This window comes from Theropithecus gelada, chromosome 12 (genome assembly GCF_003255815.1).
Source record: "Theropithecus gelada isolate Dixy chromosome 12, Tgel_1.0, whole genome shotgun sequence".
Lineage (NCBI taxonomy): Eukaryota > Metazoa > Chordata > Mammalia > Primates > Cercopithecidae > Theropithecus > Theropithecus gelada.
In genome coordinates this window covers 86,976,245-87,001,613 of record NC_037680.1, presented here as the reverse complement: position 1 = coordinate 87,001,613, position 25,369 = coordinate 86,976,245, and the positions used below count along the sequence as shown (strand labels likewise).

At 35.0% G+C, this 25,369-nt stretch overlaps 2 protein-coding genes across 4 annotated transcripts; both read left to right on the top strand.

Moving 5' to 3' along the window:
• Positions 1–26: 26 nt before the first annotated feature.
• MYL1 (myosin light chain 1) lies at positions 27–25,369 on the top strand. 2 transcript variants are annotated; one of them, XM_025405090.1, is made up of 7 exons: positions 27–313; positions 13,115–13,142; positions 17,068–17,211; positions 21,146–21,319; positions 21,767–21,844; positions 24,458–24,500; positions 25,056–25,369. In XM_025405090.1, exons 1-6 carry the CDS (start codon positions 182–184, stop codon positions 24,484–24,486), a joined length of 585 nt encoding a protein of 194 aa, XP_025260875.1. In that variant the 5' UTR covers positions 27–181; the 3' UTR covers positions 24,487–24,500; positions 25,056–25,369. The 2 variants fall into 2 exon arrangements, with proteins under 2 accessions (XP_025260875.1, XP_025260876.1); XM_025405091.1 differs by lacking the exons at positions 27–313; positions 13,115–13,142 and adding exons at positions 12,023–12,093; positions 12,838–12,862.
• LOC112636399 (ATP synthase subunit f, mitochondrial-like) lies at positions 7,883–8,179 on the top strand. 2 transcript variants are annotated; one of them, XM_025405093.1, is made up of 2 exons: positions 7,883–8,003; positions 8,121–8,149. In XM_025405093.1, exons 1-2 carry the CDS (start codon positions 7,883–7,885, stop codon positions 8,147–8,149), a joined length of 150 nt encoding a protein of 49 aa, XP_025260878.1. The 2 variants fall into 2 exon arrangements, with proteins under 2 accessions (XP_025260878.1, XP_025260877.1); XM_025405092.1 differs by having other exon boundaries at positions 7,883–8,179.

Genomic DNA, 25,369 nt, shown 5'->3' with positions numbered 1-25,369 from the left:
ATTCTATTAGGCACTAAGTGAAATATATATGCATGCCCTTATACCGTTTAACACTCTGGGTCCACCTTCAAGACACTGGGCTGTGGATCAACCGAACCACCACTCCTCTTCCAAGAATCATTTTGACAGGTTCTTTTGGAGGAACTCCTTCTCTTTTTAACCCACCCTTTAAAAAAAAAAAATGGCACCAAAGAAAGACGTGAAGAAACCTGCAGCCGCGGCTGCCCCGGCACCGGCACCGGCACCGGCACCTGCACCTGCCCCTGCCCCAGCCAAACCCAAAGAAGAAAAAATTGACCTCTCTGCCATTAAGGTAACTAAACGGATGAATTGTGTGGTCACTGAAACATCTTTCAATAGTAAAGAACTCTAGGAACTTGCAAAGGCGTGTATTTTTCATTGAGAGGAATAGCATTATTTAATGAACTGGTAGATTTTGAAGAAGATAATTCTGCTTTAAAAAATGAATCCCAGCATATCATTTCAAAGATTATTAGAGTATGGTATCATATGTGAAGCCTGTGCTTGCTCTATTTTTTATTCTCAAGTTTCCATTTTTCCCTAAATTACACTTTTACTATTTAGGAGAAAAGTATATATATTTAACTGTGTTGCACTTAAGAATACTTAAACCAGTGTTTGGGTTTTAAATAAAATCTCTCTGGAAACCAGATCCCTTACCTTACCACTACATCAAAAGGAAAGTTTTAGCCCCTACTTATTTCCAGAAGTTTAAAAACAGCTGATGGCCCAGTTGTCCTGTATGTATTTGACATCTGCTCTATTTTTTGCAATTCAAGTTAATTCTCCCTTCAGCTTTGCCTAATAAAATTTGATATAACACTAAATGAGGTCTCAGTGCAGAAAATTATGCACTCAAGTGTTTCAGTGACTATAACTGTCATCTTGTTTATTTGTTCACAATATTTAATTCAGAATTTGTGAGTTTCTTCTAAATGAAACTAACAAAAATAATTATAAAACTTGCTATTGCATGGCTTTTAGCTTATGTCTTAGAGTATTTGCATACTGATCTTGAACTAAGAAAAATGTGATTAATTATTGTGTCAACACTTTGCCGTGATCAAAGTTCTCAATTGCCAAAAGATTATCTGCTTTTGGAAAATGGATACGTCTGTTAACTTCCAATGACGTGACTCATTAAATGTGCACCTTCTCTTCATTCACTGAGCTCTGATTGGCTCATATCACAATTTGAAAATTTTTATCTAAGGAAACCTGCCTTATATGGAAAACCAATAAGCAAAAGTACCCATGAGGTGATCTTTCCACTTAAACCAAAAGTTGTATACGTAATAAATCTCAATTTTGCCAATTTCCCATTGTTTACTTGTGACTATGATGCTGACCCGTAAACAAACATTTCATTATTTAACTGAAGAATTTTTTAAGACTCAAAAATATTTAGTTAGATCATCCTTAGACATTATGTAATGAAGTTAAATATATTCATAATTTGTATAACATTCCAGTTAAACATGAAATTTTGTTTAAAATATAAGTAAATTATCACAAATATTTAATCTTTAGCTTGTAGGTATTTGAAGTATTTAAAAAAATTGGTCATAGGATATAATATTGGTTAAGAACTGTTCTTAATGGATATCGATTTAGGAGGACATAAAATGCATGTCAGCTCTTCTGATAAATGTTTTTCTACCTTGAGGACTGGCATGTATACAGTTCTTTAAGAGGAAACCAAATTTTTCATCTCCAGCAATCCTAGTTAATGTATCCTTTACATATGCATACTGACTACATTACACAGTGAGATCATAGCCATGATAGTAATTCTGATTGTCCCTCATCTTTAACTCTTCACTCTATAGTAACATTAGAAATATGAATCAGTGTCAAAGCTATTCCTTTTTATATTTATTGTGATTTATAAAACAATGTCATCTTTTTGTATCTGGTATTACAAACTTCTGGAAAGAAAAGAAGATGTACCTCTTTACCTAAGAAGCAAACAAAGTGTCTAATAAAAACAGGCATTAATTTTCTTCCCTGAGGACTGTGTAAGAATGAGTACATAAATAAAAATTTAGTTTGGCAGGTGAGAGATCTCCAAGAAAAGAGAAAACATCTCTTTTCTAATCCAGAAATTAAGCCAATTACTTATTCATAGTCAGCAGAGAAACAACACTTTTCAGAATCTTGAAAAATTGTTTATTCTTCTGTCAATATGTTAAATTGAGTTGTACAAGCTCAATACTGTGTAATATTGTGAGGATACAGTATGAGTTTGTACAACTAAGCAAAAGAAGGAAATACCCCTGGAGTGTCTCTGTGAGAATGGGGCATGCTCCATCTTTATTATTTCATTGCAGAACAAGAGATGTGATGGATTCCAGTAAGGGACACAAATCAAAAAGAAGTTAAATGACTCTTGAAGAAACAAGAAAAAAAAAAAAAATAACCTTTATCTTCCATTCAGAAGGCCCATTTGTAACAGACAAAAAAAAAAAAAAAGAGAAACAAACGGAAACTAACACACTTTTGTAAAGAAATGTAAATGTCTTCAATGCTTTGCGTTCATTAATATGAAATAAATCAGTGCATATTTAGATGTATTCTAGCACAGCCAAGAAACTGATACAACTTGAGAATTTTATAAACTTTAGTTTTATCCCAGGAGGTAACAGGCCTAATTAAAACATACATTAAAACATTTTACATTATGATGCTTTTAATCACTTAATAATGTTTCTAGATATATTACCTCATAAAAGCTATACAATTTTTTCAAGCGGAGAAAATGAACTTTAAAGAAATAGAGCTGTTATATGCATTCATTAACTTTCCAAAAATTCAACAAAGAACAAAACTTAATTGGATTATAAACTTTCTTTCATAAATCATATAAAATTAGAAACTTAGCTGTCCCTTAGACTTTGAGTAATGCTGTAGTTTAATCATAACTGCCTTTGTGTAGTACTATAGTCACAGCCATGGTAAAATTTAATTTCTCCATAGTATTCCCAGCTAATATCTATGTTTCATATTGTAACATACTATATTTAATAGCCATATATTTGATTCCTCCATAAATCTTGAATAATCTTGAATATAATTAATTAGTTTTATCACCTTCTTAAATGTGCTTTCCAACCTGATTTCCTGGTTTGTTAGTTATTAGTTTACAACATTTCTTCAATTGTTCTGACACAAATTTTATGATACTCTCTGAAGGAATGCTTACTTGATATCCAATCCTAATGGATTTTCTATGAGTACCCTTTTCAACAACAAAGTACTATTGATATTTGAACACTAAAGTTATTGTCCTTGGTGGTTCTAAGCACTCTTTGCCTTCAGAGAGCTAATACTTCCAGTAACAATGCCAGACCAAAAGAACACAGCCTAACAGAATCAGTTACAGGAATTAAAACCCAGCATATAAGTATGGTTGTAGGGTCAAAAACAAGAATACACATTGCTCAAAACTGCAACCAAGTAAAATAATGAAAGTAATAACATAACCATGTGCCTAGATTCTAGATCTTCAATGTGTAAGTAAATTTTCTGCATGATGCATGCATTGTATGGCAGTATTGCTGTGAGGTGATGGTATTGTGAATTATGTCTCTCACTGTGCTGTTTGAGTTTTAATTCTCATTGCATTCACCACTTAATCAGGTCAGCCCTGACTAGATATTGTGAGCGGTATTATAAAACATGGTAAACGTACAGAATGCATTGACAGAAACTATCAAATAAGAATTCTTGCTTCAACAATTGACCACATGCTTGGGAAGATTTAAACTTTCAATTTAATGTATAAGGTAGAAATCTAATGTTCCCAAATGCATCTACTTACTGATGGGGATTCAGTGGAGGCAGATAGTTGTATATGCATTGTGGCACCCAATTTGTTTTGGCCCAGGTATAGGATTACTTTTGTTCACCTGTAAGTTCTTTTTTCTTATTTCTAACAAAACTAATATAAATCCAGTTTCCTTTAGAAGAATTTCTGAGAAAAATCAAATGAAGTCATGCTCCACGAAAGGCTCTGAAGTTTATAAAGCTTTTTGTAACAATAACCAATATTCATTGTGAATTTACTCTTTGCCATGTTATCTTATTTAATCCTCACAATATTACACTGAAGTTGTGGTATCCACAATTTGCAAGTAAAGAAACTGAGCTTAAAAGAGGGTAAGGGCTATACATATGATCAAATAAGTAGTTAAGTGATGGACCTAGGGTTTAACTTAGCAAGCAAAATCCAGAGTCAACTGCGTTAACCATATCTGAAACTACCACCCTCATTTATAAAAAGTAAGTTACTGTTTCTAAGAATGTGTAAAGGAGCCCTTTTTACTCTTAAGGGTATGAGGTAGAGTGGTTTTTATATTGCCCTGCACAGTCCTGTGTAACCAGAAGAGGGGATGACAGACACATCAGAGCAAGTTCACCAAGACTTTGACCTTGACCGTTCACTACTATTCTGTTCTCCATTTCCCTATCTTAGCACCTGACAACTTGGGTGTTCTGTTTTACAGAAGGAGGGTGCAATATCAGGAACCTAGAAATATTCCTACTCATTTTGTTCCATCTTCCTATAGGATATTGTAAATTGAAAATGCATATGTTTAAATGCTATTAGATATAATGAAACTGATTAAGATTTTTTAGTACTTTTGTTCAATTAAATACACATACATCAAATATGACCTTCAATTTTTGCCATCAGGCTAATATTCTAAGGAGGGTATGAGATCTCTATTTTGTTTACAAATAAACAGCATTATTTAAACTGGAAATCCCAACCTATATTCTTTGGGATGGTATGCAGAAATACAATGCCACATGTATAATATGATAAAATCTTAACCCTAACTACTCTGAGTAAAAGAACACATGTAGTCAACTTCTAATTAGAAAAACATAGGTAAAAATATGTATAGGTTGTTTCTAACTTTTCCTTACATAATCTTAAAGGTTTGTTTTCTTTTACTCTGGCCTTTTAATAGTTCAAATTAATTTTTAATACAACTATAATGTTAGCCAATTGCAGTATTAATCCATTTGCAATGTGAATATAACCTGAGGAGCAAATCAGAAATTATTTGACACTATTACTAGGTATCAGTATCACATTTCCTCTTTCAAATATCTATGCTGTAACAGAAGAGAACAGGTGGGGAGAAGTGGGAAAATATTAAAGGGCATTTTGTAATTTTCTCTAGAATTATATTTTGAAGGATAATGTCTTTGAAAGGAAAATGTAGCTTTGAAAATAAGAGATCTGTTCACCAATTAATAGTGAATAACACTTTTAAGTAAAACTAAATATTTGCGGGATAAGGAGACCATAAAGTGACCGTGCCAAATTTAGCTCTCGGCATTTTAGTGCTGCAAATGAACCCCTGGCAAGTTGTTTTTAGAACTCAATCCATAATTACCTAGTATTAAGCACCATCTGACTCATGGTGGAAAGGATTATATTTAGTCTGCTGATACTACACTTTCTTCTGCTGCTCTTCAGACTGAAATACTTTTCATATAAAAATGAGATCTTCTGTGGTTTATTTCTATATCAACTTCTACAGTTTGTTTCTTACCTTAAATCAGAATGTGAAGGGCAAAAATTACAATATAAAAGTAGAAATGGCTTCAATTATACTAGTTAAAAGGTATATTATATGGATGATAAATTCTGGCTATTCTGGTCACAAATTAATAACAGTGAAGCCAGAGAAGAAAAGCATCCCTAAAAATGTAACTACATCTTCTCAACTTTATGCTCTTCCTTTCACTGTGATAAAGTACCTATTAAATGCCCAGTGGAGTATGACTCCTGTTTATGAAAAAAATCCAACTGGCTTGAATATGGTGTTATGAAGTTATGTTTTGCTTAATTCCTGTTTATCTAAATTACTTCAGACTAATATTACCTGTTGAATTTTTAGGCATCTTTCCTTTTCCATTAAAATGAGTGAGTTGAAGTAGATTCTACTGACAAAAGGATGGAAAACTCACAACCTTGAAGAAACATAAGAAATCCTAGAAATCGTGCAGTAGAATACTTTATGCTGACGAAACTATAGCCTAGATGAGAGAAGTTAATCAAAAGACACATGATTTATAAGAAAGCTAAAACAAAATTCCCAATCTAGTTCTCTTTCCACAAGTTCTCGAAGTCTCCAGAATGGCAATGCCAATATTCTTATCCCTGCTGTCACAAAAGGAACTTTTATTCCAAATAGGAAGAAGCAGATACTTATGTCTTAAAACACACAAAGAATTTTTTAAAATAAAAGAATGAACAAAAACACAATGTAGGTTTTTAAGAAATTACATGCAAACAAATGCACAAAGGAGACAAAAGTATGGGCAGCTCTCAAGAAACTTTAAATTTCTTTATCAATTATTAATCATGAGAAAGCTAATGAGAAAACAGAAAAAGTGTAACAGGTTGTGTTTCTAGATTTTTATTAAAATTCACCTAGACTTAGCTTAGTTCCTGTAGGTCTGAATTGTTTTATTTTAATAATTGAGTTTTTGCTGTTATGTGACTGAATTCAGTTGACTAATCTAGGACTTCATAGCACAAAATTAAATATTTTATCTCAGACCAGATCAATTTATGCAATCTAACCATCTAATCTCTCTTATATTAAACAAACTGGGCTGGTGCCATATTCTCAATACTCTTAATTTCCCCTGTTTATGCCATATTATAGTAACTAGCCTAGATATATACTAGCCTAAGTATGTCCTATTTTGAAGTCAAAAATGCAAAAATATTTATTTCCTTTGACTTAAGTGAGTTATTCTGAAGCACAAAACTCCCAAGAGTTCCAAAATAGTGCTTTTCCTGGCCTTTTATGGTGGTTCCTAGAAACTCTGTGAGATTGGAGTGAAAATTAGGTAAAGTAAGTTTAAGGATTTATATACATCCAGGTCTTTGGTCTCTCTGCCAGGCGTTAAATCAGAGAGCATACAGCAGTGTTTTCTTTGATTGAAAACTGGCCCTGATTATATTAGCTTCTTTAGCCTTTCCAGTCATTAGTCCCCATTGTATGTTGCAAGGACCATCGAGTTCTTTGAAGAATGTAGTCCATGTTCCTTCCCAGGGCATTTTCTCCCAGTATTCAATATTACATGTCTCCTCAATTATCTTTAATTACAGCTCTTCTTCTTTTACTAAGGCTTACCCTACATCAATTCCAGAGCCTGTTTGATTAACAGCATTTTAATATTTTTTTCTATAATTCAATTCTTTCTGTTAGGTTGGTACAAAAGTAATGGCAAAACCGCAATTATTTTTGCACCAACCAAATAGATACATTGTATGATGTTTAATCAGTTAACTTAATCTCATTATTACTATTAGATGCTTCTCCAAGTAAAAATGAATTTGTAAACATTGTAATAAAAATTCTTTTTGGTAGCAGTATGTTGTAGACTACTATTACCTAAATCCAACATCAAATGATAGCACGAATCATAAAAATGTGGAATGTAACTAGTTTACTAAGAGTCTAAGATAAATATGTAGGCTAGAATTTAAAAGAGCCTTAAAAAAAATTGGGGATTGGAAAATTAGAAGTCCAGGTCAAAAACATTTATATAAAATCCAAAGGAAGGTGCTAGAAATATAAAGGTACATATATCAATAATTCAAAATGAGCATGCTAACTTTGAGCAGGTGAAGTCTTTTCCCTCATGGTACACAACCTTCTAGAGGAGAAGTTTATATCTGAAGGGGGAGCTTAGGATATACATATTCTAATGATTTTAACTTAATGAAAATCTACTGAGCTTCAAATATAGGCAAGGTATTCTACAGAGAGTTATGGAGGGATAAATCCTAAGAATAAGGCAAGCATACAGCGGACACCAGGACTCCAAGATGGCGTCAGTCCTACCAGTGAAGGACAAGAAACTTCTGGAGGTCAAACTAGGGGAGCTGCCAAGCTGGATCTTGATGCGAGACTTCAGCCCTAGTGGCATTCTCGGAGCATTTCCAAGAGGTTACTACCGGTACTACAACAAGTACATTAACGTGAGGAAGGGGAGCATCTCGGGGATTACCATGGTGCTGGCATGCTACGTGCTCTTCAACTACTGCCTTTCCTACAAGCATCTCAAGCACGAGCGGCTCTGCAAATACCACTGAAGGGGACACACTCTGCACCACCCCCTGACCCCATGACCTTGTCCCCAGCCCCTCCGTGAGGAACACAATCTCGATCTTGCTGAATCCTTGCCATGTCCTAATGGGAATTAACCTCCAAATAAAAGATGACTGGTACGTGTAAAAATAAAATAAAATAAAAAATAAGGCAAGCAAAGTGCTCTATTGGAGACAGGTTGGGGTAGGCTCACATCCAGGTCTACATCAAGAACAAATGACTTCGGGAATGGCCTAAGCTTCCCAGAAGCTTACAATCAAGAAGGTTAAAAAATTTTCAGTGGGATGAAGACCTGGGTGATGTTGAATACTGGGGAAAACAGAGGAAACGTTTCTCTCGAGGGAAACAAATGTTACCAGGGCTTGTCGCATATTTAATTTCTAAAAAGAAGCAATGAGAGAACATTCCAGAGAGAAGAAAGGTAAATCTGATTTTTAAAAGTTTTTGATGACAGCGAACTCAAGCGAAAACCAGCCGACATTGTGTATTCACATTACACAATTAATTTGCCTTTGTTCAAAGGACTGATTACCCCATCGTTATAACCCCAAGGAAGAGAGAGAAGATAAGTTGTGCCATTTATGAAAGTAAACCAGACAGAAGAATCGCTTGAGCCTGGGAGGCGGAGGTTGCAGTGAGCCAAGATCGCGCCATAGCACTCCAGCCTGGGCAACAAGAGTGAAACTCCGCCTCAAAAAAAAAAAAAAAAAAAAAAGTGTGCCAGAGAAAAAAATTGGATTTCCCGTCTATTCTATGAGCACAGAATCTAGTCTTCTAGTTTTTAAACTACAGTTGTTTTTTTTTTTTCTCTAGACCATACTGTAGCCTTCCCTACTGTTGTCAAATAAAATGCTCAAATATTTATGTTGATTCTCAGTAAGTACCCCAAAAAATCTAAATGCATTCTCTATGTGACAAAGGTATGAAGAAAAACTAGGGTGAAACAGTTAACAACTGCATATCACTTAACTGCTTCTATTTTAATAACAAACTTTATAGTATCCAAGTCATTAGGAATAGCTTATTCATAACATAAATACAAGGTTTCTTTTTTTTTTTTTTGAGATGAAGTCTCACTCTGTAGCCCAGGCTGGGGTACAATGTCGCGATCTCAGCTCACTGCAACCTCCTCCTCCCGGATTCAAGTGTTTCTCCTGCCTCAGCCTCCTGTGTAGCTGCGACTACGGGCATATGCCACCAGGCTCAGATAATTCTCGTATTGTTAGTAGAGGCGGGGTTTCACCATGTTGGCCAGGCTGGTCTCAAACTACTGGTCTCAAGTAATCTGCCCACCTAGGCCTCCCAAAATGCTGAGATTACATGCATGAGCCACCACACCTGGCATAAATAAAACGTTTTATTTTATTTTATTTTATTTTATTTTTTTATTTTATTTTATTTATTTTGAGACGGAGTTTCACTCTTGCTGCCCAGGCTGGAGTGCAATGGCACGATCTCGGCTCACCGCAACCTCTGCCTCTGGAGTTCAAGCAATTCTCCTTCCTCAGCCTCCCAAGTAGCTGAGATTACAGTCATGTGCCACCACTCCCAGTTAATTTTGTATTTTTAGTAGAGACAGGGTTTACTCCATGTTAGTCAGGCTGGTCTTGAACTCCCAACCTCAGATGATCCGCTTGCCTCGGCCTCCAAAGGTACTAGGATTACAGGTGTGAGCCACCACACCCAGCCCTAAATACAAATTTTAAACTTACTTTCCAGTTTACTCAATAGATTTTACACAGATTAACCATATTTTATATCTAGGCAAGGACACTTTTTTACCTGAAAAAAATTATTAACTATGAAAATAATTATGTTTAGTAGGGCAATTTTGATGGTTAATTTTGTATTATTTATAGTTATTAGCTCAACTAATGATATATGCTAGTTCTCAATAAGACAATTCAAATTTAATAATGTAATTACATAAATATAATTAGAAAACTAAAAAAGAACACAAAGATAACATGGTAGGCTCTGATGCTTTCATTTATGTCAAAAATTGTAAGATTCCAAATCTTGTAATATTCAAAGCTTACACATTTCCACCTTTATCTTTCCCTTCCATTTGCCCCTAATGATTCAAAGCATTTTTAATTTTTCTATTAAATTTCAGTTCCCAATAACCTTTCAAAAGGTCAAGCTATTTATGAAAATGTTTACCTGGGTACTAATAATTTTAAAATTATATTTTCAATCTTCATTTTGGGACTCAAGATTCTATGAGATTTTTTTCACTACTTATAAACTTAGAGCCAGAAGAGATGTGTATATTAAATGCTGATTTCTTCTGAAATGGTTTGAGGAGAAGCTACAAAGTATATGTCTTTCTAGAAGGGAAGACTTCATGCTTTTTGTGACCATCCCCTTAAAAACAGTTGCTGAAGCAGTACTCAAGTTACAATTAATCTCCAATATACATTATGCCTGTGAGCTGCTTTAAACATGTAGAAAACTGATAAATATTTTGTCTGAACTTTAGCGGACATCCTAGGAGGATCTTTCCCTGTACCACTTTTCCCAGTACCATTTCCAGAAAGGAGTTGCCCGCTATTTTCAGGTAAGCTACCATGAAAACCCATTGCTGGCCAATCCCCTAGATTACCTTTAAAATTCTAAAATACAGTTTTAGCTAGGCAAGGTGACTCATGCCTGTGATCTCTACACTTTGGGCAGGATGATGGCTGGAGGCTAGGAGTTCAAATTAGCCTGGGCAACATAACGAGACCCTGTCTCTACAAAAAATCAAAATAAAAATTAATCGGGTGCAGCGGCACATGCCTGTAGTCCTAGCTACTAAGGAGTCTGGGGTGGGAAGATCACTTGAGCCCAGGAGTTCAAGGCCGCCGTGAGCTGTGATTGTGCCATTGCACTCCAGCCAGAGTGACAGAGCAAGACTCTGTCTCAAAAATAATAAAATAAAGTACAATTTTGCATTCCACAAGCTCTGCCTTGCATTCTTTTGCCTTCTTGGTCTAGGGGCTGAGCCATAGAGTATTTGCCAAGGCAGAAGCAGAAACAGAAACAGCATGTTCTAGTAAGAACTTATGCGTAGTTAAAAAAAAAAAAAATGTATAGGATGAGAGAAAAAGAATGTAAAAATGATCTATCAGCTTTTCTGCTCAGAAAAACTTCTGAAAATAAAAAAATATGACTACTCAGCCATTATAAAGATAACAAGCAGGGAGGAAAATAACCAGACCTAACGTCAGGAGACTAAAGGAGAATGGTGAAAAGCAGAGATCAAAACTATTCCTGGTTTAGATTATGCTTGCAAAAGAGTGATCTTTAATTGGAGATTGCAGGACCCGACCAGATTGTCACTTGGGTGCACCCTAAGAAACATGCAGAATGTGCATGGCCTTTTCAAGTCCTCTGAACTTTACCATAAAGGATAGCACTTCAGAGGATGTTCCTTCTATTATAGCAGTTGCCATTTGAAACCCCAAACCAGTCCCCTTCAAAAACTTGCATTAATACCAAAACTTGCTGACTAGAAGTTTTCAAAATCCACACTCATCAAGAGAAGGGTCTGGCCCAAGACCTTAAAGAACTTCTAAGCTCTTCTGCCATCGAACAAATAGGAAGCTTCTTAAAAGAAGATGCTCCAAGAGAACTTCTTGGAAATAAAGACCATAAAAGTACTGACAGGCTTCCATCTCACTATGGCTGTCCACTCCCAGGTTCTAGTCACCTAAAAATAGCTCTCAGGGTACAGATCCATCTTTCCCTTTGCCCTAAGAAAGCTAAAGAACTCTCCAAGGGGTGTGGCAACTTATCTCTGAAACCTGATGCTAGCTGTGAGGTCAAAGCTTGCCCAGAAATAAAAGGAAGCCTCAGCCAGGGAGGACCCCACTCAGGGACCGGAGCAACCCTCAACTCACTCTTCGGCTTTCCTGCTGTGTTGCAGCCCAGCCACTCCATCATGGTGGGTCCTATGAGACAATGATTTGTCATTTATAGGAGAAAATAGATAGAGGATATGATCTTACTGAGAAGAAAGATAGGCAAAGAATGGAACTGAGGAGAGAACATACTCAATATGAGTCTTTAGTATCTACTTTTGGGTTTTGTTGAGATCCATTAAAGATAGAAAAAAATAATTAGAGCTGTTTATCAACTGGAAAAATACATGTTACTTCCAAGAGCTGTGCTTTATGCTTCACCAACTCTTGCTGTATCACATAAGATTCATTATACCTAAATTTAGAAGAAAAAAAACCTGTAGCTACAGCAAAATATTATTCCTCAAAATACAATCCAGTGATGCTGATAGCTAAAACTAAGTAAACAGCTTTTGATGCATTGGGTTTTATATACTTTTCTTTAAGCACTGGCTAAATAGAAGACAGACTTAAGGTAGTCTTTTTAATGGGTATATCTGTACTCAAACACTGTGTATCTTATTAGACATATCTTAAATATACTATAGATTTTCCTAGGAAGTATTAAATGTAGCATTTGTTAAATCATTAAGATATAGAAAGATATTCCCTAATTATCTTTTGCAATAGCTTTTTATGTTCCTAGATTCAAAAGTGTCCTAAGGCAACCTTCTTATGCCAAGACACCTACATAGCTTCCTAAAAATCTCAGAGCAACCAGCACTCATTCTTCTGTCAATGCATTTGAAAGAGTACTTGTTTTTTCTTTCTCTTCCTCGCCACTGCAGTCCTTCAGTGCTGACCAGATTGCTGGTAAGTGAATTGAGTTTCTCTGCTACAGATGTAGGCACAGCACTGCCTAGTTTCTGCAATATTACTTATCTTCAAGGCATGTTTCATTGCAGCTCAACCTATTAGTGTCCAAGCTATGCCTGAACTCTGAAAAGTAGCCTGACTTTTGGAGCTTACTTTGAAGATTACTCAGGGAATGAGCTGGATACAACTAAAAATCAGAACATTTTTGTTTGGTTAAAACATTCTTTGTGGTCAATTTCTTTCTAACAGATCGAGTTCTCTAAGCAACAGCAGGATGGTAAGTTTAAAAGCTATGGTTGTTAAATGTGCACACTCATAAAGATGGCATGTGTGAAAACCAACTCCCTTGGGATGAGATTAGCTCTTCCTAATTATCCCCACTGGTGTTCCATTCTAAATATAAATTGCTCTCGATCACTCTAAATATAAATTAGCTCAACCTGAAACCCTCGCTGATACTCAGTAATCAAAGGTTTAACAAGATAAGCACCACAGAATAGGCCCTTATATTTACTGATACCTAAATAAAACCAATTTGATACAATAGATACTATATATATATAGATTTTATATATATATATAGTAGATGTTAGATGGCTAAATTGCTAATATAATCCCTAAAGAGAGATTTGACAAGTCTGAATTGTCAATTTGAAAAATAAAATTGATTATAAAACTGCCCAATTACTAAAACTATATCATTTCAATGGATAACATAGTGAGTTGTAGAATAAAAATGAATTCAGAAACAAAGAAGGATTAATTTATCATAGAACTATAGAAGGAACATTAAATGTATCCTGGTTGAACCCCTCCCTGAGACATGCAAGACAGAGTCCAGAGATGTCACAAGACTTTGTCAATGACTCAAAGAATTAGTGCTAGGATCAAAATCTGACATTAGTTTAAGTTGATTAAAAATTTATTTCATAAAAACAATTACTAGCTAGGAGACTCGAAACTCTTAAGATTCAAGAGAATCTGAATAGTTTCCTTAACAAGTCAACTTTTTCACCTTTGGGTCTTTGGATCCAACAGATCCCATTAGTCCACAGGAGCTTGATGTTTTCTGGGAAGTACAGTGAGGAATGTTTTATGGAGTGAAAGAGTCACATATCTAAATGAACTGAGACATAAATAAACTTATAGATGGAAGGAGGAGAAAAAATTAGCTTCAAAATATTGTATAAATTAGAATATCAGTCATAAGTAGTATGTCTATATTACATATATTATGATATGCAAAATATAAATAATTATCATTATAGGTGATTAATAAGAATCTATTCAAATACTCAGTTCTCTACCTAAAGGATTCCTATTCTTAAAGTCTGTTTCTGTGTCTGAAATAGTTCATATTTGAACACAAATCGAGAAAAAAGGGATATTTACTGTAGTTCAGACTCACATGCATCTGCATCATGGTTGATGGCCTCATGTAGACAGATTAGATGATTGAGTGACTCATAACTCAAGATTATTTGAAATTATAGCATGAAGGACTATTTTCTCATTGAAAACAGTTGGTGATTCTACTATAATTTGTTTGATTTTTAATGCATTTTACTAGTGATGCTGCTACATTGTCACCCGCTGCATCCCAGTCCTCTCAAATAGCTCATTTACAGTTGTTGTGACCAAACTATTGTAGGATCAAGCAAGGGAAGACTTAAAAACCCTTGCAAGGATGCGAGGATTTAATGTTGAACATTAAACCTTTTATTCCGTCTGTGAAATAGATTTCAGACACAGAAGTTCAGTAAACATGGGTGTAGCGTACTGTTTTCTTTGTGGCAGGAAAACAAATGTCAGCATTTTAAATGATGTGGAAAACCTATAGTTTCTTAAATGAAAGTATTCTTTAGTTTGTTTCCTTGTTTAGCAGTTAAAGAATTGTGTTCATGGCTGCTCTATTGGAATCTATCACAGGATTGAAGGAAAAGGGGCAAAAACTGGAAAATTACAGCATTCTAAAGGTCTAAGTCTTGTGCTGTCCAGTAGATACTAGGCACATGTGGCTATTTAAACTTTAATTAATTAAAAATAAAATTTTAAATCCATTTTCCTCACTTGCACTAGTCACATTTTAGTGTTCAAGAGCAACAGTTAATAGTCACCTTTTTGGGCAGCCCAGAATGACAACAATTCCATTATTACCAAAAAGTTCTAGAACAATACTGTTATACACCAGAAGTTAGCAAACTTTTTCTTAAAAGGGCCAAATAGTAAATAAGTTAGGCTTTGCTGCCAGTATAGTCTCTGTAAAAGCAACTCCACTCTGTCACTGAGGTGTGAAGAAAGCCATAGACTATTCATAAAATGGGAATGGCTGTATCCGAATCAAATTTTATTAAAAAGAAACAGGCAACCAGCCCCTGGAAAATAGTATAACCAGCCCTGGTATTAATTCTTCAAGAGAATAACTAAAGTTTGGGTTAAAAATCTGGAGTAAGAAAAATAGTGTCTTTCTGGTCTCCGCCTTTAAATCACCAAAAGTGTTAATGTCAGAGTGATTCTATTACAGCCCATAAAATCCTATTTCCACTTCGGCATCTGACCAGGGTAATAGTGAACCTGCTGAGCAGTCTGTTCATGAAAGCCTGAAGCCAGTAACAAGAATAGTTCAGTTTCACGTGTCCCTTAGAAAGATGAAAAATAATATTTGACTAATGACTTCTTAGTGCCTGCAGCAAGTTTTTTAGCGTAGGGAATTGATCTGTAGCCAAACTGCATAGAATTTGAGGGGGAAGTTTTAACAAATAATGGTAACATGATCTGCAGTGAATTGTGAATATAATGTCAGTGCAATGTTAGATTAGGATATGGAGGAATAGTAAGATGGAATATTTTGCTGAGTAATCTAGACAGCACCTTTTGATCTGAAACCACTGATAGCCTAAAAAATGCTTCCACTTTTACCAATTTATTCAAAAACGATTTTTTGAGTATTGTTGATATTAACTCCAAGTCACCGTCAGTACTTTTGGGTTTCCCAGAAAATGTAATCTAGTTTATAAGTCCTAATTAAAACGGTTTTCCTGGCCCCCAAATTCATAGTAGCACCCCTTTCTGTCTTTGATATACATTTCTAAACTCTTTGTCACTATAATTTTGAAAGTCAAACCAGTTCTATCAAAAGAGAATGATGAAATTTAGAGAAAGTAAGCAATGCAATTATTATAATTAGAATAGAGAACACTTTAAAATATGTATTCAGAAAAGAATGGGAATGGTTGTGTATACTTAATATACACACATGCACACAAAATGAATCAAGCAAACTGGGAAAATGTGACTAAAATTGATGGAGTCTACCAATGTGAATATCTTGGTTGTGATAATATAATTTTGCAAAATGTTACTACTGGAAGATACTGGGCAGAGCATACAGGAGATCTTTCTGTATCATTTCTTACAACTGCATGTGAATCTACAATTTTCTCCATAAAATTGTAATTACAAGGCATATCGAAATTCTGAAGTAGATATAGCAACATATGTCATATGTATTATTTGAAAAAACAGTAAAGTATAAAGAGATTCTCACAGCAACAATGGTATTATCATACCAAAACAAATATTTCTCCTTCTGAATTGATTACACCTGGAGACTAATAGAGTCACACATTAGTTAATCAACTATAGAATGTATAGTTTTGTCTCACCTTTCTAAATTTTTCCTGAAAAATAAAGGTATTCCTGGAGAAAACTGGTTAAAGGGATAACCTAGGAAATTTGTACCTCAAGAGGAGGTTTTTGTATATAATTTGAAAACTTTGAGTTAACCTCACATACCATGAGCCTGATTGAAAATTTGTTCTTTTTGAAATTTTGTTAATCTTGTTAATTATATGAGAGATTATTAAAATTTCTCAGGGCCTTAGAATGTTTTTTAACCCAATCCTGCTTTCCAGGCAGGTAAAGAAAATATGAATATGACTAGAAGCCCCAATTTCCATATCTGATTAACAACAACAGGCAACTTAAAGTTGGAAATGCTGCTTTAAAATAATCCCAAAAAGAAATGCTAAGTTTTTGCCAATGATAGTTGGAGATACAAAAAGAGAATCCAGGAAAACAACTTGCACAGTTGGCAAAAGTTGTAAAACAGAAGAGTTTGAACTGAATTTTTGATTGAGTTAGATTTAATTAATAGGTTAGAGGAAGAAAAAAAGCACTCTAATGCTTCTTGCTTTTTGCAGAATTCAAGGAGGCATTTCTCCTGTTTGACAGAACAGGTGATTCCAAGATCACCTTAAGCCAGGTTGGTGATGTCCTTCGAGCTCTGGGCACAAATCCCACCAATGCAGAGGTCAGGAAAGTTCTGGGAAACCCCAGCAATGAAGGTAACCCATCAATTTTTCCAAGAAGTGTTGAAGTATAGGGAAGTGTGCAGCAGTGTGTGTGTGTGGTATGTGTGGTGTGTGTGTGTGTGTGTGAGAGAGAGAGAGAGAGATTGATTTAAAAATGTTTCACGTAATAGGGCTCAGTTTATTCCTGATTGTGGTAAGTGCACCTCTTAGCCATATAGTCTCAGCCCTTTTCTTTACAAAATAAGTTAAACTTCATTTGAGAATTTTCAAGCATGATAAAATGTCAATGTTTAACATTAGATATTAGAAATAATATCTAATGTCAAATGTCAATGTTTAACTTTAGATATTAGAAATAATACCTAATGCTATCATCATTTCAAATGTTCATAATTAAAGGCTAATGAAATAATATCCAAATCTGCACATTTTTTCAGACTTCAAATCTTCAAAGGCAAAAACACATTTTGGCAAAGATGTTAAATATGACTTAAAATACTTTATAAACAATTCTGAGTAAATTCCAGTGGCACAGTTCTAGAGAACTTCTCCTCTGATAAAAGCTGTGGAAATGAAATTGCAACTTTGTCAAGCAACTGGAAAATACATGCTGACTGCCATGTGCTCTGTCCTTTGACACACTGCTTCTATGAGCGGACAGAAGCAGGGTGTCAAAAGAGCACAGGGATAATCCTAGGAAAAAAATCAGTGAGAAATATAAGTGGCAAAATTGCAGAAGTCATTTACTCCATCCAGAAATCCAGTCATTATTCTAGAATAAGGAAATTACTTTTAATCCCAATGGTTTTACTGAAAAGTATAATAGTCTAACAGAAAATGACACTCAAAACAAACAAAACAGACAAGACACATTTGCAAATTGTTTGACAAGGGATTAATATCCAAAATGTATAAGAAACTCAACAGCCAAAAAAAAATAAACCCACAAATAATCCAATCAAAAAATGGGCAAATGAACTGAATAGACATCCTTCAAAAGAAGATATACAAATGGCCAACAGGTATATTTTAAAATGCTCAACATCACTAATCACCAGGGAAACGTGAATTAAAAACCACAATGAAACACCACCTTACCCACTTAGAATAGTCATTGTTAAAAAGACAAAAAATAAATGCTGGGGAAGATGCAGAGAAAGGGGAGCTTTTATACACTGTTGCTGAGAATGTAAGTGCAACCATTGTGGAAAATAGCATGGTTTATCACAAAACTAAAAATAGAACTGTTATATGATCCAGCAATCCCACTACTGGGTATATTTCTAGAGAAAAGGAAATCAGTATGTCAAAAAAAAAAATCTGTATTCCCATGCTTATTGCAACACTATTCATGATGCCCAAGATATGGAATCAACTTAAATGTCCATCAACAGATGAATGGATAAAGAAAATATTATATATATACACACACACAATGGAATACTATTTAACCATAAAAAATGAAATTTTATCATTTGCTGCAATATGGATGAGCTTGGAAGACAACATGTTAAGTAAAATGAGCCAGGGACAGAAAGATAAGTCTACATGTTCTCACTCATATGTAGAATCTAAAAATTTTATTTTAGAGAAGTAGAAAGTAGTGCTTTCTAGAGACAGGGAAGGGTGGAAGGAATAAGAGACAGCCAGAGGTTGGTTAATAGATACCAAAGTATAGCTACATTGGAGGAATAAATTCTAGTGTTCTGAATAAATTCTCGTGCTCTAGTCCCTCCCAAGTTGCTAAGACTACAGATGTGTACCACCACACCCAGCTACTTTTTGTTTTGTTTTAATTTGTTTTGTAGAGACAGGGTCTCGCCATGTTGCCCAGGCTGGTCTCAAGCTCCTGAGCTCAGGTATCTGCCCTCCTTGGCCTCCCAAAGTGCTGGGTTTATAAGCATGAGTCACTGCACCCAACAGAAACCTTATTTTTAAATGCCACTTCCCAACTTACCAAACATCTATCTTTAATGAAGAGAGGAGGGAATAAGAGACAGCCAGAGGTCAGTTAGTGAATACAAAATTAGAACTAGATTGGAGGAATAGCTCTAGTGTTCTAAAGCATTATAGGATGACTATGCTAGCAGCAATTCATTTTCAGATAGCTAAAAGAGTTGATCTTGAATGTTCCTAATACAAAGAAATGATAAGTGTTTGAGGTGATCGGTATGCTAATTATCCTGATTTGGTCATTACACATTGTACATATGTATCCAAATATCACACTTTACCCCATAAACACGTACAATAAGTATGTGTCAATAAAAAATAATTTTTGAAAGAGATACAAAACTGAAGTTTTTCAAATAGATATTCAGGCTGTTTATCTTTGCCATTAGGAAACAGAGAGGGGCGTGAGATAACAATCTTTTTCTTTCCCTTGACAACTGAAAATTCTTTGGAGACCTTCCTTTGTTAGAAAAAGAAAACTTGATTTCAACAAAACTCAAAATCAGCCTGCTGACTTCATTTTCTTTGGAAGGAAATATCCAATTATACCGTGCAGAAAAGCCGAGAGCATGAGATCAAGTGAGCAAGCAATAGGACAAACCCTATTTTTATTTTTTCTTTCTTTCCTTCTTTTCCTGAGGCAGAGTCTCACTCTGTCAGCCAGGTGGGAATAAGTGGCATGATCATAGTTCATTGCAGCCTCAACCTCCCGGGCTCAAGCAATCCTGCCTCAGCCTCCCAAAGTGCCAGGATTACAGGTGTGAGCCACCACACCCAGCCAAATCTAATTTTAATTTTTATTTATTTGAGATGGAGTCTCATACTGTCATCTAGGCTAGAGTGCAGTGGCGTGATCTTGGCTCACAGCAACCTCCACCTCCCAGGCTTAAGCAATCCTCCCACCTCAGCCTCCCAAGTAGCTGGAGACTACAGGCATGTATCAGCATGCTGGCCTTTTTTTTTTTTTTTTTTTTTTTTTGTAGATATGGAGTCTTGCCATGTTGCCCAGGCTGGTCTCAAACTCCTGAGCTCAAGGAGTCCACCTGCCTCAGCTTCCCAAAGTGGTGATGTTACAGGTGTGAGCCACTGCAACCTGGCTGAAACCCTTAAATGTCACTTTCCAACTTAGCAAACATCCATCTTTCATAAAATTATTTGGTAAAATACTCATTTATTCAACATTCAAATTTAATTTTTTAAATATTACTCAATATAATTTCAATGTAAAAATATAAATAACATATAATAGAAATATAGAAAAGTAGTAAAAAGATTTGATTTGGTGAATATATAACTTTACCCATTTGCATACATCCGGATAGTATAAAATAGACTGTCTAGATTTTCCATGAATAAGATTTACCTTGTCAGAAGACAATAAAAGCCTATCATCCCCAGGCTTCTAAGGTACAAAGAAGTCGGGAGATCACAGAATATTTGACACACACTCTCTCCTTGTAAACTTCTTAAATTACTTAAAATTTAAAGAAAGGGAAGGCCCTCCAAAAGCTGGGGACAAAGGTGGAATATGTACTAAAGTTAAGTTTTATTGTCTTAATCCACTAGTGAGTTTGTTGTATCTCAGTGCATTTTTCTATGGCTTGCAAGTATTTATGGGAAATATTAAATGGACAATACTAAAAATAAGCTACCACTTATTAAGCACTCAGTTTATCCTAGATATTATATTAAACTTTGTATTCATTACCTCATTTAGTTCTCACAATAACCCTATTAGTTATCTATTTTACAGATAACTTGAGGCACAAAAAGGTTAACTTGTGCACTGTCAGAGTTGCAAATGGTAGACTAGGAATAAAAGTTCAGGCACTGGAATTCCAACCCTCATGCTATTAACTATTACCATATTCTTGATATTTTAGCAATTTACCAGCTGAAATTTAAGCTTTGTCAAGGTTTTTCAGATAACCTAGAATAACTTTTGAAGTTTAAATTGTGACTCAGAGTTAGTATTATGGTAGCTAATAACGCTCAAAATTGCAATTTCTTACAGAGCTGAATGCCAAGAAAATTGAGTTTGAACAATTTCTGCCTATGATGCAAGCCATTTCCAACAACAAGGACCAGGGCACCTACGAAGACTTTGTTGAGGGTCTGCGTGTCTTTGACAAGGAAGGCAATGGCACAGTCATGGGTGCCGAACTCCGCCATGTTCTAGCCACCCTGGGTAAGGGAATTTATTTCAGTGGACTTACTGAGACAGAATATATAGAAAAGAACATGACAGGAGAATCATGTCATCACCAAAATAGGAGGAAATACTACAAAGGGAAAATGGGGGGAAAAAATAGTCAAAAGTTAATGACCATTTCAATTGGCCTCAGTGGCAGTGAGTTTGGTGAAAATGTTAACTTAAAATATTGGTAATGAATAAGTAAAGGAAAGCATAATAGTTCTTATAGGATACAGTTTATATGACAAGGGATAATTTGTATTTAATTAACTCATTCAAAAACCAATTAGTTGACAATATATTAAGTACCAAAAGAATGGGAAAGTCACAATTCCTATATGCCAAGAGTTTAGTCTCCAGAAGCCCTTGGCTGATGACCTATGGTGGATTTTGAAAATACCACGTGGACTTCTTTCTAAAAGGAGAGTTTTGTTTCATCAGGTGAAAAGATGAAAGAGGAAGAAGTGGAAGCTCTGATGGCAGGTCAAGAAGACTCCAATGGCTGCATCAACTATGAAGGTAGAATCAATGCTCACTGGTGGTTACAGCAACTCTTAACTGATCAGATTGATGATGGGCTCCTTTTGAACTTCTTTTCCTCTTCCTTCCTAATTGACATACATATGACAACCAATTGCATAACTCTAAAAAGATATGTGAGGATCTGAACATATAAATAACATTTATTCCAGTGTGTTTTAGCAATACTGTGCATTGTTTTTAAGCTTAAAATGTGTTTTCACATATATTTTTTGTTAGCTCTTCAGAACATCCCTATGAGATAGACAGGGCTGATGTCAGAATCAAATTTAATAGAATACTAAACTTGAAGAAATTTCAATGTCTTTTACTAGTATGAAGCAATTATGAAATTGAAACTTCAGGCCAAAGAGGTTTAGTTACTTGGTGAAGGTCAAACAACTGATGGCCAGGCTGGTACTAAAATTTCTTCTCCTTGTCTAGTGTTCTTGCTTTAATGAAAGTCATCCCACAGTTGCCAATTGTTTAAATCCTACCACCAAGTTATAGCAGCTTCACCCAGAGGGTGTGAAAGCAATGCACTACACAAAACAAAGATGCATAATATAATTTACAAATTTAATTTTTTTACATTTTTTTAAGAAAATGTAAAAATTTTTCTGTCCCCAAAGAGAATGAACCCAGTTACATATAAATAAAGACAAAAAGAGAAAAACATAGAAGAGAAGAGAACAAGAGGGGAAGAAAGGAGAAGAAAGGAAAGGAGGGAGAAGAGGACAAAAAGAAAGGGTTTAGCCAAGCTTATCTTCACTGACAATCTTGATTAAACTTCACTTTTAATTCTTAATGTGACAATTCTTCACATTTGGTTATTACCATAAATACACTCCATAGAGAATCATTCAATAAATATTGTTTGAACAAGTGGACAGTCATCTAGAAAATAAAGTCAAATCTGAATTTTATGCCAGGACAAATTTCAAATAATTTACATGTGAGACGTAAAAGCTAAAAACAAAGAGCACAAAAATCACGGAAGAATTCATTTTATAACTTTGGAATGATTAAGTTTTTTCTTTCTAACAGTGACACAAAAACCAGAAGGCATTGAAAATGCTGACAAATTTAAACACATACTTTTAAAAGTCTATATGGCAAAAGCCACTAAAGCAGTCAAAAGACGGATAGCAAACCAGAAAAAAAAAAAATTGCAATTAATATCAGAAAGAGCTAATTTTCCTAATAAAAAAGAACTACTACAAATAAAATATCATATCCAATAGAAAATTAGCAAGTACATGAACAGACAATTCATAGGAAACAAAATGAAAAAAATGAAAAACTACATTAATAATTTTAAAAATGCAAATTAAAACTACACTGACGGCTGGTTGCAGTGGCTCATGCCTATAATCCCAGCACTTTGGGAGGCCCAGGCAGGCAGATCACTTGAAGTCAGGAGTTCCAGACCAGCCTGGCCAGCATGGTGAAACCCTGACACTACTAAAAATACAAAAATTAGCTGGGCGTGATGGCGCACGCCTGTAGTCCCAGCTACTCAGGAGGCTGAGGCACGAGAATCGCTTGAACCCGGGAGGCAGAGATCACATTACTGCACTCCAGCCTGGGCAACAGAGCAAGACTCCATCTCAAATAATAATAATAATATAAAACTACACTGCAACATCATTTTTCGATAAGCTGATTGCCAAAGATTAAATGATAGGCACACTTTGGGCTGAGTAGAGGGTATGGAAACAGGCAATTTCGTGTATTACTGATGGGAATGCATATTGTTAAAACCCCTAGGTGATGATGTGTTACTACTAATAGCAGCAAATCTACTTCTGGAGAGACTTAGTCTCTAGATATTCTTTCACTCAAGTGAGATGACCATATATAGATGGTTATTCATTACTGTGCTGTTCATAATGGCCAATTTTTTTTAACAATTTAATGTCCATCAATGTATAATTTCACCAACATATCAATGTGAAAACAATCGAATGTCCATCCATGTATCAACGTGAAATTCTCTGCAGCCCTAAAAAACAGGGACACTCTTGTGTACAGTTATAATATCTGTAAGATAAATTATTAATTGAAAAAAGAAATACAAAACAGTATATAGAGTATGCCATTTTGTGTTAAAAGATTTTTAGAAACATATTTATGTGTTCTTGTATGTGCATAAACAGCTCTGTCAATTTAGCTATAAAAAGGGGAACCAGTTGCCTGGCAGACAGTGATGGGAAACACTTTGTTGTTATATATCCTTTCATATGTTAAAAAAAATATTTTAACCCTAGCTGGGCACAGTGACATATGCCTGTAGTCCCAGCTGCTTGGGAGGTAAAGCAGGATCGCTTGAGCCCAGGAGTTTGAGTCAAGCCTTGACAACACAAGACCCCATGTTAAAAAATAAAAATGTATGTGAATGTACCACTTATTCAAAAAATTAATTTGCAAAATCTGGGCAAAGGTCATAAATCCACTACTAAGAATTATGAGCTATACACCTTAAATACAAAAGAAAAGAAACTACTGTTACAGCTAAAAATAGGATTGAGCTAACTCATTAAACCTTTCTTTTATTACATTTGACTGTTTCCTAACTCTAAGTTGTCTATTTTGTCTATTTTGCCCCTACAGCTTTTGTCAAGCACATCATGTCTATCTGAATGGAGCTCTCAAGGTATATACCTGTTTCCTCTTTAATATTTAAGGCTTTCTTGATACTGTGTTTTTTAAAACTTGACAGCTTCAGTTTATATGCTGTAGATTAATATTAGTTCTTAATTAAGAGATGTTTATTTAATTAGAAAATACTAACACCTTGAGATGGGTTATTTAGAAATAAAGCATTTTTGCATGAGTGTATAAGCAAAACTTATGAGGTTTTTGTTTCCATTCATAAATTCTATCTTTGTGACTGTAATACAATTATGCAGTGGACTACCAGAGACTAGTTGATTAATTTAATTGGAACAGAACACTAATAAAAGCACAGGCAAATGTTTTTTGGATAACTAAAGTAGTTTTTAACAGTTTCTGCTCTAGAAAACCATGTTATAACAGTCCAAATTCAAGCACTTGCAACCAGGTTCTTACAACTAGGAAATGGCTCATCTTTTAAGTGCTGGTTCGCTTTGTGCTTTTTATTCTCTTACACTTCACATTATTTCCTCGGGGGTTTTATTCCTGAAAAGATGCAATCAATATCTAATTCGTTTTCCAGTTTTCTTTACAGAACAAGCATTGTTTAGGAAGACTGGCTGGAAGCTTATTTTAATGACACCCATGACAAACTCTCCAGATCTGTTTACCATCATTCAGAAAAACAAAGCAATCTGGACTGTTCGAGACTGAGCAACTCCCTGAATTTTTATACATCTTCAGTTTTTCTCTGAATTGTATTCATACCACACAAAGTGTCTGCTGCTCTAGACGAGAAGAATAAAATATTGACAATCTCAAATCCAAGCACCACTCTTTATTATCTACCATGAATCAACAAACATTCTTAAAACGATAAATCAATAAACAATTTTGGTCAGTCTGGAA

Coding starts and splice junctions, on each gene's coding strand:
- LOC112636399 (XM_025405092.1), top strand. CDS start 7,883: ATGGCGTCAGTCCTACCAGTGAAGGACAAGAAACTTCTGGAGGTCAAA.
- MYL1 (XM_025405090.1), top strand. CDS start 182: ATGGCACCAAAGAAAGACGTGAAGAAACCTGCAGCCGCGGCTGCCCCG. Junction 314..13,114: donor TTGACCTCTCTGCCATTAAG/GTAACTAAACGG, acceptor TCTTTCTAACAG/ATCGAGTTCTCTAAGCAACA. Junction 21,845..24,457: donor TGGCTGCATCAACTATGAAG/GTAGAATCAATG, acceptor TTGCCCCTACAG/CTTTTGTCAAGCACATCATG.